Here is an 18,658-nt window from a genome sequence, read left to right on the forward strand (position 1 = left end):
AGCAGGAGAGAAAAACCCTAGAAGGGAGGTGGGGAATGACCTGTTTGTGGTTTTAAACAAATGAAAAAGAGACCCTGGAAATAAGACAGTGACTCAGAAAAAATAGGACCAAATTCTCTCTGGCAAAACTGTTGATTGATTGGTCAGTGTGTGGCCCCGGACATCAGAACAGGAAAGAGAGGTTAACAGTCTGCTGAGCTTGGTCAAGGGCTTCTGAGTAGTTCCAGAGCAGGAAATAAAGATCCCAACTGTGCCCACTCCTCACCCAAGCATTTAGCAAAAGAAAGACCAAACAGGGAAGCCACAAGTTTGAATGGAAAGAATGTCCCTCTGTAGCCTCCTGTCCTAGGTGAAGGGCACTCAAATAAAGAAGCTGGAGACCTGGGGTGAGGAAAGTCCTCATTTTATGTATCAGTCAATGAATTCATGTTGTTAATTAATCTTAACCTAACTGTGCCAAGAGCACTTGCAAAATTTGATGGGTGATAAAAGACCATTGCTTGATTCAAACCAAGAGGGTAGTTGATAAGTCTTACTTAGGACCTTTCCTCATCCTAAGAACTGACATGGAGTTCACATAGATAGATTCTGGAAAATAAACGGTCTCCCAGAACTATTCCTAACATCAGCTTCATTTCAGGAGGTGGGGACTAACAGAGTAATCCAGTATGCATAGTTTGAATTCTAATTTTATTTTACTCCTTTGATATCACCTCTATGAGAAGTCACATACAGGGAGCTCCCAGGACTTACATCTCTTCCAATCAGGTCCTCCTGGTTTTCCACAATTCCCCAAGGGGCGATACCTATGGTACATATCTTCCCTCGAGACTTAGATGCATGGTCCTTCAAGGCATCTCCAACATGACGAATAACACCTAAGAGGAAAAAGAGAAGTATTACTCTTGCCTTTTAAAGCAATTACTTTCCATTGATCTAACGGAAATTGTGGTAACTGTTTTTCCTAAGGTTAAATGCACTGAATATAAAGTTTTGACACATTTCTACACGAACTACACATGTTCAGGAGAGAACATAAACTTGCAGCTCTAATGCCAGATACATTTGCTGGACTTGTATATGAACTCTAGTAATACATTTCTTATCCTATCTCATATGAAAAAAAACACGTATACAATATCTATAAAAAGAATACATACAGGGACTTCCCTGGTGGTCCAGTGGTTAGGACTCTGCACTTCCACTGCAAGGGCCACGGGTTCGATCCCTGGTCAGGGAACTAAGATCCCACAAGCCGCGTGGCCAAAATAATAATAAAACTTCATTTAAAAAAAAAGAATAAATACGATACTTTAAACTTAGAGAATCTTTTCTTGTATTATAAGTATAATGATGTATTAGTATGACTAAGTACTAATACCATGACAATATCCTATAAAAAGCATCATAAATAATATTATATTAAATCTATACCACAGTCTGTGTATGAGTTAGGGTCAGCAAATAGAGTAATTACTTAGCTCAGATTTTGTTAATCTTGACTTCACCTTCTTATTTATGGGCACATAATGTGGAGACCCTGCTTGTAAAGAAAATGTTGACATATTCTGTGGAAAATTTATGTTAAAAATACATAAATACACCTTTTTAGACATCATTCTAATTATTTTCCTCTTCTGTCATAATGGCCTTCCCATCACCATGCCTTTCCTTACCATAGTTAAGAGTGAGAAAATTCAGTTTACAAGATTGTAGGGAACTACCTTTTATCTTTTAATAAACCATTTAAATAAGATATAATTTCTAATCTTTTAACTTCTCTCTCAAGTGATCATTTTTATAGAAGATATAAAATACATTCTCTAAGAAAAGATGCTTCCATTTATACTTTAAGGAAAATTCCACCCATTCTTCAAGGAAAAACTCACACAAGTTCCATCTCCTATATGAAAGCTTAGTTGGATTTGATTTTTTCTCCATTTGAACAGGGTTGCAGTTTGTATATTTTGAATAGTTCAATATGTCACTGAACATATTCTTCTTTGGTTCATAATCACATGCGAGGATGTCTCTGCTCAGAGTAAACTCATTGAAGGGAAGGTTGGAGATCAGTGTCTTACTCTCTTCAGGTGCCGGCACAGAGCGAGGGCTCAGGAACTGGGCACCACTGAACTAACAAGCACACAAAACACACCAGGCAATTTAATCACAGGAGACAACAGACATGTGTGAACAACTCAATTCTGAAATATTCATAAGATCAAACAGAAAGAGCCTCCTTTAAAAAAAAATCAAACAACAGAGTAGCGTAAATAGCCACTAGTCCATGCTGAGCTGTGCTGGGAGCGTTGGGAAGAATATCAATTTCACTTACTATCTCATCTATGGATCTTCTAAGAGAAAGTACTGATAAAGAAAGCCAAATACAAGAGTAAAGCTGTGAATATTAGTGTTAAGTTTTTTCCTATTTATATGCAAAACTCATTTGGGGTCCAGTCCTGGACAAGAAGGTTAGCTTCATGGTAGCCCCTCCCTCCATCTGCCACAATTCCGCCTTCACCTTTTACCCAAGCTGAGCGTTCAATCGAACACACTTTGAGTGTTGGATTGAGCACTATGCCTGGAGAGAGGCAGAGATGAATTCTTTGGTTTACAACATTTACGCTGTTAATTCTTCTTTTGATATTGGATGCATTTCACAAAAGAAAAACAATAAACAATTTTCCAAGTTCCCCCAAACAGAAGATGGGTAAGCATTTCTTTTAGAAACCTTTGAGTTGATCTCCACAGGAGATGCAGGTTATGCCAGGAAAGCAAAAGACTGAATAATTATAGGCAAATGATGCCTGTTAAACTGTGAGTGAAAGTTGGAGCTTAAAGCCTGAACAGCCACGAAAGAAAACTGCTCTGTAGATATTTGATCACCACAAAGTAAACAGTAAAGAGCCGGCTGAGCAGGTCATTTTAAGATCATGTCACTATACAGACTGAGTCAGGGTTTCACATGACAACGATGGGGAGGGCAATATGCAGATTTCGCTGTGTAAATGAACCTATATTGTTGTGAGCTGAATGTTCACAACTTCTAGGTATGGAGGAGAATTCTGAGCACAGGTCTCACTCAAACATCATCTAAACTACAAAAAAATGAATAAACAACATTGAGATAACATTTTATTTAAAACTAGTTGGTCCAGGGTTATGTTCAGCATGTCCCACTAACTTCAAATGTGTCCACATGTGCAGACTCTGAGTCTTGAAACAAGTCTGAATTAATTTACTGCAGCATTACCTGTCTCTTCCAATCGGCACTTCTGACTCAGGCTGGGGAAATACATCAAGACATTTACAGCATCCATTCCATTATCTGCTGCACATTCATAATGTTCTGCAGATAAGCACTTAACTCTAAGTGGGTTTCTAAGAATTGATTTGGCAGCTTGCCTGGATCACAATATAGAAACTCATTTGGCAGGTAGAAAAAACTGCTTGGCGTTCAGAGTGGGGTGTGTCTTCTGTCGGTGCAGAGTTGATTCAATGAAATACTTTAAATAATAAACACATGTTACTCCAGACTTTGCTGTCACCCCAGATGGAAAGGGCGCTCTGCAAACTCTAAAGCTATTTGCATCAAACTTAAAATCACTTAAAGAACAGAGTTTCCAATTTAGAGCAAAAGTTATTCCTTAAAAAATTACTGGATGCCTATTTGGCAAATTGAGGTATTGAAAATATCCTGTGAAATTCCACTAGTCGTGTTTATAAATTCTGTAGAATCAAGTATTAAATATCCCAGTCTGTTTCTTAAGTGTAAATAATTCTTCTTGGTTGAGAAATGACAGTACAGTTATCATTTAGGTAGAGGAAGGAGAGAGACTCAGTGAAAGGAGCAATAACCAGCAGGTGTGGACACACAGGTGTAGGGGATGAGGTGGGGGAACGTAAATATATTTAACCTCAGGAGAAAATGATCTTAGTCACAACATTCTCGTGGCCTTATGTTGTCCTTCTCTGTCCCACTTCCAATTACCTGTGTTAACACCTCCAGTGAATATCCATGCTCCAGTTGTCATGGCTGCTTTGATGAGACCTTTCCCAAAGACTTGCTTGAGTTTTGGCTGGAGTTCAAAGTTCTGTAGGCCCCCATGAACTGAGATGAGAAGCTTGGGAAGCTCCAACTGCCATTCCTTGGTCATCAGGTGTAGGAGGAGATCAGGTTTTGTATCGAAAGATACTCGTACGTACTAGAAGAAGGACGACCATTGATTAGGGAGACAGGGCAAGGCTGACTGTGGCTGCTTATCTTTACTGATTGCAATGATATGTATAGTTACTTGAAGAAAACGTCTTATAAAAACTAGATTTTTTAAAAGGGGCAAATCAATTGCTTTACCAAAAGAAGCTTCTAGACAAAGGGATTCATCATTTTAAAAGGTTTTCTTGAAATTCTGAATGACTACAAATTTTTAAATTATTTAACTTCTAAAATGCAGTGTAAACACAACTTTCCCTGGGATGGGTTCTTTGCTCAAAGGAAATCGTATTTATATTTTACCAACCTTAAAATTTGTGCAACAGTTCAAATGTTGCTAACATTTTCAATATAAATAATCCCTCTATACCAACTGGACCTAGATATGACTGTTTCTGTGACCCTATTATTTTGAGAGGTTTTGAAAAATTCTACAGTTCTACATAATGTAACAAGAATTTTAAAATATGGTAACAGCTGATTATATTTACTTAAATCTAAAAATAACTGCATACCAAATGTTTTCTTTATCTTTCAAAGAAAAGTGACAGAAGTCATTCCAATTATTTTTGTAGAATAGTTGAAAAAAAATTGAAGTGCATAGCAGATATCAAGGTATTACCAGGTGCAACTGGAAATAAAGTTATGATAAGTATATATAAATAAAATGCTATAAATACATATAATGATAAACATCTATATAACTATAACTATATATATATATATATATACACACACACATACTCATTTAGGTCTTTAATTATATAAACATTTCATTTCTAGCTGGAAACAACTGGAATACTGGGCAAATGCACTTGAAAGCCTTTTGAAATGTATTGCTGAGGTGGCATGAAAAGAGAGAATATTCAGATACCTAAACAAAGTGGAAGCTGGAATCTCAGGAGGTAAGGAAATACCAAAGCAAGCTTTGGCCTTGAGGCTTTCTCCTGAATCCTGGAAGACCATGAGCATCTGCTTTGGTAGGTTAATGCAGTATGGGGGTGCCTAAGGAGAGACCCCACATAAAGCTGGGATACTTCAAAGGGCTCCACTCTCAAGTGTAAGGAAGAAAAATAAATAAGGCTGATGGTCAGAAGAATAGAGCAAGGAAACTTGCCGGCCTCAACCTTGATTCTCAGCAGATGGGAAAAAAAAATTCTCCTCTGGTTATTTATAAACAAAAGTGGGTCCTCATACAGGTTCTGGTCCACATTCACACTCTCAGTGTGGTTTGAGAAACATCAGAGTATTTAATATAAGATGGTTCTGGTGGGGTAATGGCTCCAGATAACTCTCAGAAGTAAGTGCAAATTCTCTGTGGAGGAATACATCTTCAATCCAGGTCTCAAATAATTCCCATGGGAAAATAAGCATTTCATTGTAAAAAAATAAAATCACAAATTACAGAAGGAAGTAAAGTAACATGAATGAGAACCAAAAGACAACGGGTAGCAGAATAAGATCCTCAAAGATACTGAAATGCTCAGACAGAGAATATGAAACAGCTACATTTAATATGTTAAAAAACATAAATGAGAAAATTGAACATATGAATAAAGAACAAGTGATTATAAAAAATGCTCACATATATTTGAAAAAGAGTAAAAAAGAGAACTTCTAGAAATTAAAATATAATAATTTAAATGAAAAATACAGGGGATAAATGAAACTACAGATCAGATATGTTAACTATAGATCCAGAGAAATAAGCCAGATGCAGCCTAGAAAAATAGAGGAATTGAAAACATAGAAGAAAATTTGAGAATTTTAGAAGACGTAATCAGAATTCTGGATAGAAATAAAAGAGATAATGTGGAAGAGGCAATACTTGAAGAGATATTGGTTGGGAATTTCTCAGAATTACTAAAAGATACTAATTCTCAGATTCAAGAAGCTCAATGAATCCCAAGCAAGATAAACAAAAAGAAACCCCTCGCACAGATACCTCACAGAGAACACCAAAGGGTAGGGGAAAAGCCTTCAAAAGGAGCTAGAAAAAAAGACAGATTACCTACAAAGAAACAGTCATTAGACTGATGGCTTACTTTCAACAGCAACAATGGATGCCAGAACAGTGTCTTCGATTTGCAAAGAGAAATTATCTGTCAGTGTAGAATTCAGCAAAAATATCTTTCCAAAATGAGAGCATATTATAGGCATTTTTAGACTACCAAAACTGAGAATTTACTTCTAGCAGACTTCACTGAAGGAAATTTTAAGATATATGTAGCAGGTAGAAGTTAAAGTTACATGATCCCAGATGGATGATCTGAGATACAAGAAAGAATGGTAAACGAAGATATTAGCACATACAGGGTAAATCTTAAAAAGCACTGGTTGTAAAATATAAAATGATAATAGTGTCTAATATATGGTGGAAAGGGATAGAACTAAAGCACTGGATAATATAGCATATAAATTAGGGAGTAGTAATTAGAGTCAAAGCATTCTAAAGTCTATATATTATGTGGGAGAGAAAAGTTTTAATTTTGGAATTTGTGAAGTATTAATGTTGAAGTTGCATAATCACCAAAAGAACAGACTTGCATGTAATCATACAAACATATGCTTTTGGATGTATAAATAAAAAAGGTTATGCAGCAGATGACAATTCATTGTAATATTTTTTGGATTGGGGAGACCCCACTGTTGCAAAAACCTTAAAAATTATATGTTAATTCTTCTGTTAAAGTATATTTTAAATATATTTAGCAGAAATGTGAGGCACAAACATACAAAATATCAAAGTAGCTTGATAAATTAAGCTGCATAATCAAGAAATACAAAAGAGCTAAAGTTTCCCATATATATATACTAGAAATCCAAAGAAGTGTTAGAATCTAACAAGCTGGTTCTATATTGATTTAATCTACTCAGCAAAAACCAATTCTAGAATGGAAAGAGTAAAGGTTGGCAATTTTAGCTAAGTACATTATATCAAAAGAATTATATCACTTATTTTACATTGGTAGTGTATAAAATAAGTGATATAATGGCTAGTGGGAAGCAGTTGCATAGCACAGGGAGATCAGCTCAGTGTTTTGTGACCACCTAGAGGGGTGGAATAGGGAGGGTGGGAGGGAGACGCAAGAGGGAGGGGATATGGGGATATCTGTATACATATAGCTGATTCACTTTGTTATACAGCAGAAACTAAGACAACATTGTAAAGCAATTATACTCCAATAAAGATGTTAAAAAAAGAATTATATCACTTATATCAATAGAATTTAACTAGAGTTTACAATGTGGGAAACTGCATATTTTGTACACAAATTCTCATGTAGAGGGCAAGAACTTTCAGATATCTATCAGCAGAAATCTTCAACAACATGTGTTTTTGTGTCATGCAAGGAGCCCTGGGGCTGGAGAGACGGTACTGCAGTGGTGGAAGCAAACACAAGGGTTTCTTAAATAAAAGCTTTTAAAATTATCTATTGTTATATTTATTATCTCACTGAGTGACTGTTTATAAGAAAGCTATCTATATAATGAGCACTATAAAATAAAAGAATAAAATGTTTTCTGTGCCTGTACACTGAACTTATGCTACTTAAGTAGTTAAAATTTGGTAGCTTTACTAGATTAAATGTATACCATTTTGAATAATTCTAGAAAGGGATATTTAGTAAAATAAATTAGAACTGAGACTCACAAGGCTTCCAAACTATACAAACCAAGAATGTTCATTGTGGGAGATGCTAAGAAACTGCTTCTCAAATTATTCAGTAACTTCATTTCAGTATCACTTTCTTATTCCTTCAAAAAAACCCCAACTAAATAAGAATCCATATTCTTCTAAGGTGAGATATAAATTGCACTTCTAAATATAGAAAAACATCTAAAGTATAAAAATCCTTCTAAAATTAAAAAATCCTTCTAAAATCCCCTTGCAAGCCTAGATATTAGTTCCTAAAATTTCTGAAGAACTGTAAAGCTGTAGTCCCAATGATGAGAGAAGGCTTACATGAGAACAGTAAAATGTTTTGAAAAACAAGAAAAGTAGTGTGATTATGGCTTTTGGAACTTCAAGATGCCTCACTGAGCAACCCCACCTGCACGTTTCATTTAGCCAGGTAAATAATGTGAGATTCTGAGCCACAGGTAGTGTCTGGGGACAGACACACGTACATTACTAATTAACTCAATAAGAAGAGATATGGCAATTATACTAAATCACTACAGAGACTGTGTAATAATTTTAATATGTGTAACCTAGCTAAATAACATATTATGAGGACTTCCCTGTGATCTAGTGGGTAAGACTCCACACTCCCAATGCAGGGGGCCTGGGTTTGATCCCTGGTCGGGGAACTAGATCCCACACGCATGCTGCAACTAAGAGTTCACATGCCACAACTAAGAAGCCCGCATGCCGCAACTAAAGATCCCACGTGTTAGCAATGAAGATATTGCACACATCGCAACTAAGACCTGGCACAGCCAAAATAAAATTAAATAAATAAATAATAAATATTAAAAAATAACATATTATGGAGTTCAATTATTTATAGTAATTAGTAATAATAATCCTAGTGCATTTTTAGGAGTAAGTCTCACTTGGTAAATAATTCCCTTTAGGGCTTCTAAAGTTACAACTTACCAATAAGGAACCCAATTTACTGATCATGTAAGCAGTTCACTGGAAAGTGACCAACGAATCTAGTGAATATGTCAAAATTCCTTTTGAACTAGCTTCATCTTTTTCCTAGCTAGGAAACGAAGAAAAGCTTGCTGGTGATCATGAAACACTTGTTACTCAGTTAATAAGTGCTCCAGTGGGGGAATGAATGAATGACCTTAGATCACCTTGTCCCTGGTTCTCTGTCTTACAGACGAACAAACAGAGGTATTCAGTGTCTGGCCTGTGTAAGGTCATGTTGCTCATAGGCTCTCTATGCATACTTCTCTCTACTCTCAATTTCCTAACTACTGAGAAAAAACCCCAAACCTACAATCAAATCCCTTGTGTTCCAGGTACATACATACTGTGTGCTTTACATGCATCATTTCATGGACTCCTCCCAATTACGAGGTTGGTGGCATCCACATTTACAGGGGACAGGAAAGAACAGTAAGTTCAACAGCTATTAAGTGGTGATGACAGGATTCACACCCCAGGTCTGTCTGATTCCAGGTCCTTGCTCTTGACCTCAAAAACATAAATGCCTCCTCTCTCCTTACTTCTCCTTTTCCTTCACTTACAACCAAGCAGTCTGCGAGTCCTAACGATCCATTTCTCAAATGGTGCTCTCATCCAGGCCTTTCCTTCTATTGCTTCAGTTGTTATTTTAAGAATAAATAAGGGGCTTCCCTGGTGGCGCAGTGGTTGAGAGTCCGCCTGCCGATGCAGGGGACACGGGTTCATGCCCCGGTCCGGGAGGATCCCACATACCGCGGAGTGGCTAGGCCCGTGAGCCATGGCCGCTGAGCCTGTGCGTCCGGAGCCTGTGCTCCGCAACGGGAGAGGCCACAGCAGTGAGAGGCCCACGTACCGCCAAAAAAAAAAAAAAAAAAAAAGAATAAATAAGAATGCTCTTTACTAGGATGTCATTTTGGGTTGTGGCAACAGTCCTACTGGCTCCTCTAACCCTGTGTTCTCAATAAGACACCAACAGGCAGATTTCTTTCCCCAATTCCTTTTTGATCATATTATTTCTCAATTCAAATAGTTACATCATACAAAAACTCCCATTCTGCCTGTCATGGTCCCCACAGTTTGGCCTTACCCTACTCATTTAAGAGGCGTTTCCCCCCTTCTCTCTGTATTTGGCTAATGTTATTCCCCAAGTCCTAGAAAACCCAGTCCCTCCCCTTTCATCTACATAAATCATTCTTGTCTTTCAAAGGCTCTTACTGACTGCTTCTTGGAATGCAAGCTCATGTTGACTCAATATAACTCTCAGTCAAACCCGGTTTAATATATATTTTTTTCCGGTTGTTTCTTGTTTGTGTCAGTTTTATCTCCCTATTTGCAAGATCTCTGAGTGGAGGGATCATGTTTGGTCTGACCTTCGATTTTGGATAAGCCTTTCAGTACTGGCTATGATGTAGTTACAATCTTAGGAGTTTAGAATTATCTTAGCAATCATGGGAACTAGAAATACTCTATTTCAGTTCTTCTGCTTTCCAGATGACACTGAGACCCAGGGAAGGTGAGTGACTGGGAGTCAGAATTAGTTATCTAGTAATTAACCATTCACCTAACCCATTAATAAAGCTACTGTTACACTGGAAACTCTAGGTTGAGCTGTGCTTCTCAAACTTTAACATGCAAAACTCACCCAGGGGACCTCAAAAATGCAGGTTCTGATTCAGTAGGTGTGAGGTGGGACTTGAGGTTCTGCATTTCTAACTAGCTCCCCAGGGACCACAGGAGTAGCAAGGATTACAACTCTTCCCCAGAGCAAAGATTCTAAGTGGTGTGTCTAGCGTTTATCACTGGGCCCAAGGGAAGAAAGAACACTCAATATTTTACACGAAAATCAAAGAGAAGAATGGAGGAAATAATGGAATATTACTCAGGCCATGAGAAGTAGGAAAGTGCAGCCACTGATAAGCTACTCAATTTCACCTACCTAATTCTTTTTCACCAGGACTAATTCTTACACAAAGGAACACATGATTAATGACAGCCCACCCCTGATTATCCAGAAACTGATAAATAATAGAAATACTGGGTGTCCCTGTTCCTTTAATGTTGGCCATTATTTTAGATTTATTTTTTCCTTCCCTTGGAGAATAAAAGATTTTTTAAAAAAAGGAAGCATTTAAATGAATCAATTTGTTACTTTTTGTATGTTATTGTTTAGCAGCTCAAGGAAACAGTTTAGGGATAAGAGGATAATTAAAACTAAGGGATGAAATGACACTTTATGATTACCTGGAGATTTCAATTTTTAAATTATATTCTTATACCCATAAGAATCAGGTTATTCAGTAATTCTCCTAGTGCTTATAATATAACAGTTAACTCAGGTGCTGAATCAGCAGCTTCAAGGTCATAAATGGCTGTACCCAGAGCAATTAATCAATTCCTGCTCAAAGATCAATGTGATTTGAAATTAGGAGCTATTTTGGTTGTCAAGATAAGCAATTTTGACTGTCCACTTGTGAGCTCATTAATTGCCAAGGGATCACCTTACAAATAACAAGAAATCTTCCTAATGTGTATAGTAAATTTTGTTACCTGGGCAGTACTCTGATGTGGTGATGTGTGCTCCTATTTACAGGTTTCCCAATCACGTGTGGCATCACACTCTAGCATCAGTTACAGTACTGGCACTGTAAATCATTTGATCAGTTTGAGACCCTCTCTTGTGAAATAAGGGTGATCCTGACCACCACACAGAACACTAAAGATTAAATTCTGGGAAATGCCTGGAATGGCAGAAAAATCAGTATATGTAAATTGGATAAGAGTTACAAGCACTCACGTTATAAATGACTTCTGCATACAACAGGATCCAGATACCTCGCCGTTAGCTCTTTAATGTCCCCTTCAAAGCAGCCCTTTGTTTCTCAACTCTGAGCTATCTGAGGAGTGACCGGTGCAAGTTATAAAAAGTACCTGTCCAGACGGAAAATGTTACCTCGGTCTGGCTACCTATCCTATCCTTCTCCCTCATGCCCTTAGCTCCTTAATTTTAATTTCTAGAAATAAATTGAGCTCAAATGAGTTACCCATACCTGCACTGCCATCATTAGTGCCCCTGCCTGCCAGCAGAAAGCCTGTGTGATGAGCTAATGAGATTCAGAAGAGTATCTAAAGAATGTACTATATAAAACAGAAGTTAGCTCTACTTGAAATTGTACTATTTGATCTATTCTTAGGTGCTTTGGAGGCCAATGCATAAAAGCGTGATTTTCACAAAAACACGTACTTTGAATTCCAAACCACAAACTTACAAATGAAATATTGCAAGTGAGACTATAAGAGCAAACTAGAGCTTTTCTTTTGTTCGAATGGCAGAGGGCTTTGGTAGCTAAAACTCTGAGTTTTTGCTTTTTCCAGTTGCTAAATTTATTTTTGTTTAGCAGGTGATTTCACTGCAGTTTTCTCTAAAGCCACTCTAACCTGCTTCATCATTAGAAATGTTACTATTCACTTGTCAAAGCAGAATTCAACTTTACTATGGCCTCACTGCATTAAACTGGGTACAGAGGTGTCACAAACCAGACAGTATCCTCCCCTTTACAACACCCAGGGTGGGTGAAGGCTGGAAAGTGGAGAAGCAGCCATCACTACTTAGAATAGGCTGGGGTTGTTTAATTTAAAATAATAATAATAATCTTCCTTTGGTATTCTGATCTTCACTTGCTGTGGAGCAATTTGTCTCTGATAATTAATCTGTCACCTTTTCAACCCTAAATTTTTACTCACATCATTTTGCCCAGCATTTTTTTTTTTTTTTTTTTTTTTGCCGTACGCGGGCCTCTCACTGTTGTGGCCTCTCCCGTTGCGGAGCACAGGCTCCGGACACGCAGGCTCAGCGGCCATGGCTCACGGGCCCAGCCGCTCCGCGGCATATGGGATCCTCCCGGACCGGGGCACGAACCCGCGTCCCCTGCATTGGCAGGCGGACTCTCAACCACTGCACCACCAGGGAAGCCCCTAAATGAGTATTTTTCATTAAAGTTGTGGCCAAGGAGAGTATGTGGCATCAGACTGCTGAGACCATTTTGCTGATATCAGCTTTCCAAGTCCATGGAGCCGTTGGTTTTGCACCAAATGTTTAATGCTTACGGTGGTTTAATGTATGCAAAAGTTCTCTAGAAAGAAAATATGTGGAATGCAAATGTAAGGTGTCACTGTTATTGGATTCCCAGTTTGATGACCCACAAAACTTTGGGAGTGAAAATGCCATTGTAATTTATTCTATATCGTTTTTGTGGTTCTTCAATGTTAGATAACAGCTGCTTCCAGGTGATGGATGCTGATAAGCCAAAGCTAAAGGTTTAGAAATAATATAAAACTTCACTGAGCATATGACTAGTTGCAGGGGTACTCTATGAATTTTCTGCCAGAATTGCTTTTGTATAAAATTTTCTAGAACAAGATGAGTTTCTTGAGGAATGTTGGTTCTTCCTTCTCTATAGGTGTGTGATTGAGATCAGAAGTTTAAGTGATAATGATACATTCTAGTTTTATTCCCAGATTCAGAAAGGTTTTCCAAAGGTACTGCCTATCTAATGGTCTAGAGATTTCAAGGTGGAAACTGGAAAGCAACAGAGCAATTACAAAACCCCTCAAAAACCATACCATGCTATATAAAGCTTCTTAGTTAGCTATAGTCTAGTGATTAGCTATTTTGTTTTGTGAACTGGGATTTATTTAATGTATTTTGTGCATGTCAGTCAATGATTCCCAGATCAAATCTGCATAATGCAAAGAAAAATAATTTTTAAAAAATCAGATTTAATCCTAAAGCATTTTAAGAGTATAAGGTTGTAGATGTCATACAGCTGACAGCCTCCCCACCCCCCTGAGTATCTCTCCAGTTTTACCTACTCCCTCTCACACACTCTCTGGTAATGCTCAGAGAAGAAGGCTTACATCCTGGCTGACTCAACAGTTACAGCTCTAAGTGTGAAAATGAAGCACAGGGATAATTCTCTAAATTATACAAAAACTGTAATAAGGGGCTCAACCTGATCTAATAAGCTGAGTAAATAGCAAGGGAAAACCCAAAGAGCATTATGTGGGTGACTTGAGAAGTTTAAATACAAGTCCTTAATTAGGTTATACTTACCTGGTCTATAAGTCAGCTCAGCATTAACTGGAAGAGATGATTAGTAAGCAAATAAGAGTCTGTCTAATTAAGTCCAGCACTGCTTCCTTTTCTAAATAATTTAATAGACTCAGCCCCAGATAAAGAAGAGTCTTTGAGAAAGGACCCAACAATGTCTGCTGTTGGGCCATTTTGGTATTGCTCTCTCAGTCAGTTTTAAAAAGTTACCTGGAATCCAGTCTAGTTAAGAAAATGCCTAAACCAGAGCTTTAGTGTCTTAGTACCTTCTTCCTTGGTCCTCATGTTCTGGTTTTTATGAGGCATCTGCATGAACTTCCAGGTTGTTTAACAGCCCAGGAATGGATTTGGGGGGCATGAATTTTTTGGTAAGATGTGGCTTGGTATAGAGAAGAGAGAGGAATGAGAATCCTTCACTTACTGTCAGCTCTGAATGTCTTCGTTCTGTGTCACAACTTCTTTCTCCGTAAAGCGTGAGAGACGCTGGTTTCACTATCTCACTGGGGTTTGTCAAGTCTGAGAACTGAGGACAGAATACCACAGAGTCCGGGGAAGGGCTCAGAAAATGGCTCCATTAACCTAGGATATAATTTTACAGAGAGCTCTTCCTGCTCACAGCTTTTGAGTGTAATTAACCTCATCAAATACTAGTGATTTTATAATTCTATTGGAAAGTTTTCAAAACCCTTATAAAGAGTCCGAAATATAATAGTAATTAGCTTCCTTTCAAAACATCTATTATAGGCTGCACCAGGAATACATGACAGAGAAGAAACAGAACTGATGGAGAGTGCTAAGGATCCTGAGTTTGAGAACTATCTTTGTCAAATAATTGGGTGACTCTCAGAAAATAATTTAACCTCTCTGGGCTCGAGTTGCCTCATCTATAAAACAGGTAGAGAAATTGGGATTATTCAGTATTTTTTAGCCTGGCTGAACAACAGATTAACCGGGCTAACTTTTAAAACACTTTGGGGATTTCTCTGGTGGTGCAGTGCTTAAGCATCTGCCTGCCATGCAAGGGACACAGGTTCCAGCCCTGGTCTGGGAAGATCCCACATGCCGCGGAGCAACTAAGCCCGTGCACCACAACTACTGAGCCTGTGCTCTACAGCCTGTGAGCCACAACTACTGAGGCCGCACGCCACAACTACTGAAGCCTGTGCACCTAGAGCCCATGCTCTGCAACAAGAGAAGCCACCGCAACGAGAAGCCCACGCACCGCAAAGAACAGTAGCCCCCGCTCGCCGCAACTAGAGAAAGCCTGTGCACAACAACAAAGACCCAATGCAGCCAAAAATAAATAAATAAAATAAATAAATAAAACACTTTGGATGTCCAGGTTCTATATCAGATCAATGAAGGAGACTCTCTGGGAATGATTCCTGGGCATGGGCATTGGTAGTAGCCCCACAGGTTACTGTGAGCCTCCAAGTAGAGAACCATTGCATTGATCCCTCAAGGGTCTTTGGTGATCAAAGTCCTGTGACATCATGCTGTACTGTCTATGTGGTAACAGAGATACATATGTGAGATATGGTTCTCACATAGCCCACCACATTTTAATAATGAGTCCCTTTTTTCCAACTGTATCTTCTACCAAACTATGGCAGATTCTGCCTCAAATGGTGTCCAGACCACATCGGCATTTTGAAGATCCAAGTGCTTTATTTTGGGCTGTCTTGAGGGGAAAAGTTAATGTTATATCTTATTTTTTTAAAAATTAATGAAGGTCAAAGTTAATCTGCCCTCTAGAATTTTTTGACCACTTTGTTAAAAATCATTTCAACTTTCAAATATTCTTGTCAGGAGAAGGGGACCAAAGACATATTAAGTTAGTTGACCTGTTTCACTTCAGTCTTGGTGAATATTTAACCACGGCTTCCCCATCTAAAGACTGGTACTCTTTAACAGAGAGCAGTTGCTGATTTTTCCCTTTGATGAACTGCATGTCAGTTTGTTGGAGAGAACAAGATGTAAAGAAGTCACAGGTTGGCACAAAACAACTGTCCTGCTTGATAAAACAAGTCATCTGTCCTATGGATAACTCCACCCCTTTGTCTAGACAGGAGTATCAGAATAATTCAAGGCCAAGTATCCAAAGTGGACAAAATGCTCATTGTGCCTAGATGAACAGTGGGGACTCCCACTTGTTAAATACTGGGTTGTAATAAAAAAAAAGTGGTCCTCATTTGGCAGGTTAGACTCAGAAAGAAAGGTTTCCCCTTGAAGTGACTGCTCTGAGACCACCTAGGGCAGGCGAGACCTAACCTCAGTGCTGGCTTCATGGTCGTGCCACCAGCCCAGTCACACTGCTCAGAAGGGCAGTGTTCAGGGTTTAATGTTCTGCACTTGCTGTCTTGAAATTCTTGACAAATTTACCCTTGAATCCGTGTTTTGTAAGTGAAGGCTGATGGGACAGTGGGGCATGTGCAGAGGGCCTAGAGCCTCGCCTCACACGTCGTTCACAGTCGCACGTCCTACCTCCTGCTGCCTCGCCAGAATGGGATTTCATTCATACCCGCTCCTGCCTTTAGTGTCCCTGCCAGCCCTTCCTGGGGCAGCTGACAGGGCTGTGTTCCATCATTACCCTCCATCCCTGGCTGGGACCTGGGTGCAGGCAGGGGCAGGGTTAGGGTTGGGCATGTGGCCTGTAGCATTTGAGGGCAGGGTAAGGATGTAGCTGTCCTTGCCTTGGCCTGGCAGTGCCAAGGTGGGTTTTGTGAGCAACTTTGTGGGAAGCCTCCCCCACTGGATACTGAGCACTTCCCAGTGTGGAGATGGCAATCCATTGACGGGTTGGGGCTATAGTCATGGGAAAGGGGCATGGATTTCCCTACCCCTGCTGAGGGCCTACATTTTCATTTTATACTGGGCTCCACAAATCATGTAGCTGACCTTGCCTAACCTGACTGCCAACAGACAGCTCTGGGTAGCTCTGGGTTGGACAGAGCTATGTGGGGCCTGGGGAGGGCTGTCAAGGTTCAATGTCCTAATGTGTTCACTCTTCTGGAACAGAGTGAAAGATCTAGCTGTCTCTTCAAGTTTTTCCTCTACTGTTAGATACCATAATATACACATATCATACAGTAGCTGTATGACATAGGGCAAATTACTTAACTTTTCTGTGCCTTAGTATGTTATTCTGTCATGCAGGAATAATAATGCTAGTGTCATAAACATGAAATATACAAACATAGATAAGTACTTGGCACAGTGCTGGGCACATAGTAGATGTTTAATAAGTTTTAGTTGCCATTATTATTGAGACTGTCATTATTATTTGCTACAGACCCTGAAAACAGTTGCAAAAGTACTTTGATTGATACTTTGAAGGACACATGTTCTAGTAAATTTATTTGGAGATTCAATCTCCAGTGTTCTTAAAAATTTCAAATTCACTAGAAATTTTTAAGAGGGAAAAAATTTCAGGTAGAAGAAAATTGTATAATGAGAAGGAATCTTGGCTTTGTCCATCATAAAAGGCACAAATACCACACCCACAGTAGCCATCTAATTGTTGAAGTCTACAGTGAGTAAAGTAGAGAGGATACCAGGTAATAGCTCATTTTCCATTTTGCTAGAATAAGTGGATATAGGAGGTTGACTCAATGAGGAAGTCAAAGTGTATAATGTGGTGGTTTACAAGCCACATGTCTCCAGTCACTGATGGGCTGGTGTCCACAGTGGTAGCCTCCAATTAGTGACCGTCACTAACACCAGCGTATGCAGCCTGGTACTCCTGTGGAAATATGTTAACATATCTTTGGATTCCTAGGAAGTAAACAAAGTTGCTTCACTGCACCATTACTATGATTTTCATAAATATATTGAGCACTAGCTGTATACCAGTGATTTTATATTCTCTCTAATCCTTGTAACCATCTCATAAGGAAAACATGCCCACTTTATAAATAAGAAATCTTGAGGCTCAGCTAAGTTAATTGGTTTAACCAAGACTTTTTAACTAGGCAGAGAGAGTGAGTGTTTAGACACAGTTCTATATGACTTCAAGATTATGCATTTTATTTTAATTGATTGCAAAGCCTCTCCTGTAACTATAGTATGTGAACACTTAGTGGAAGTAATAACATAGCAAACATTAATTTAGCTTTAACACCAGGTACTCTTCTAAGTACTTAATATATATTGACTCACTTAATCCTTGCTACAGCCCTATAAAGCAGGAATTACTATCCTCAGTTTGCAGATGAGGAAACTGAGGCACTGGGAAGTTAAATAAACTGGGCCAGATTTTAAACCAGTAAGTGACAGGCCAGACTATAAACAAAGCAGTGTGGCTTCAGATTCGGGGCTTAAGAACTAGGTGAAGAAATCAGAACTTCTTGAATTATTTTAAAGGGTCAACTGAAAAATTATGATTTGACTTTCTAAAATAATATATCAAGATATGCACCCAAATGTATGTCCTTCGGAGTATTAATCAAAATATTTAAAAATTTTTCAAAGTCTGAAGCAAACAATAATGATGATAGTAGTACAAATAGCAGTTAAAATTAATTTTACATCTATTATGTGTCCTGGCACTGTGCCAGATGACTTACATATGCCATCTATTTAACATTTATAATGGTAGCATTATTATTCCTAGATAACAGAATAAATTACTGAGGCCCAGAGAATTTAACTGAGGTTTCTCATGTCACACAGCAAATATATGATGGTTCTGGGATAA

At 38.5% G+C, this 18,658-nt stretch overlaps 1 protein-coding gene across 21 annotated transcripts in view; it reads right to left on the minus strand.

Annotated features, from left to right (window-relative positions):
* The window catches only part of TRPM3 (transient receptor potential cation channel subfamily M member 3), a gene marked incomplete at its 5' end in the record, with an annotated part of 811,488 nt that overhangs the window by 234,014 nt on the left and 558,816 nt on the right, over positions 1-18,658 (minus strand). For all 21 annotated transcript variants that reach the window (XM_081236454.1, XM_081236468.1, XM_081236450.1 and 18 more), the window contains 2 exons: positions 754-878; positions 3,992-4,205. In XM_081236454.1, coding sequence (XP_081092580.1) covers positions 754-878; positions 3,992-4,205 — 339 coding nt within the window. The remainder of the gene's footprint in view (positions 1-753; positions 879-3,991; positions 4,206-18,658) is intronic.

Source organism: Mesoplodon bidens (genome assembly GCF_964165515.1).
Source record: "Mesoplodon bidens genome assembly, chromosome: 6".
In the NCBI taxonomy this organism is placed as follows: domain Eukaryota; kingdom Metazoa; phylum Chordata; class Mammalia; order Artiodactyla; family Ziphiidae; genus Mesoplodon; species Mesoplodon bidens.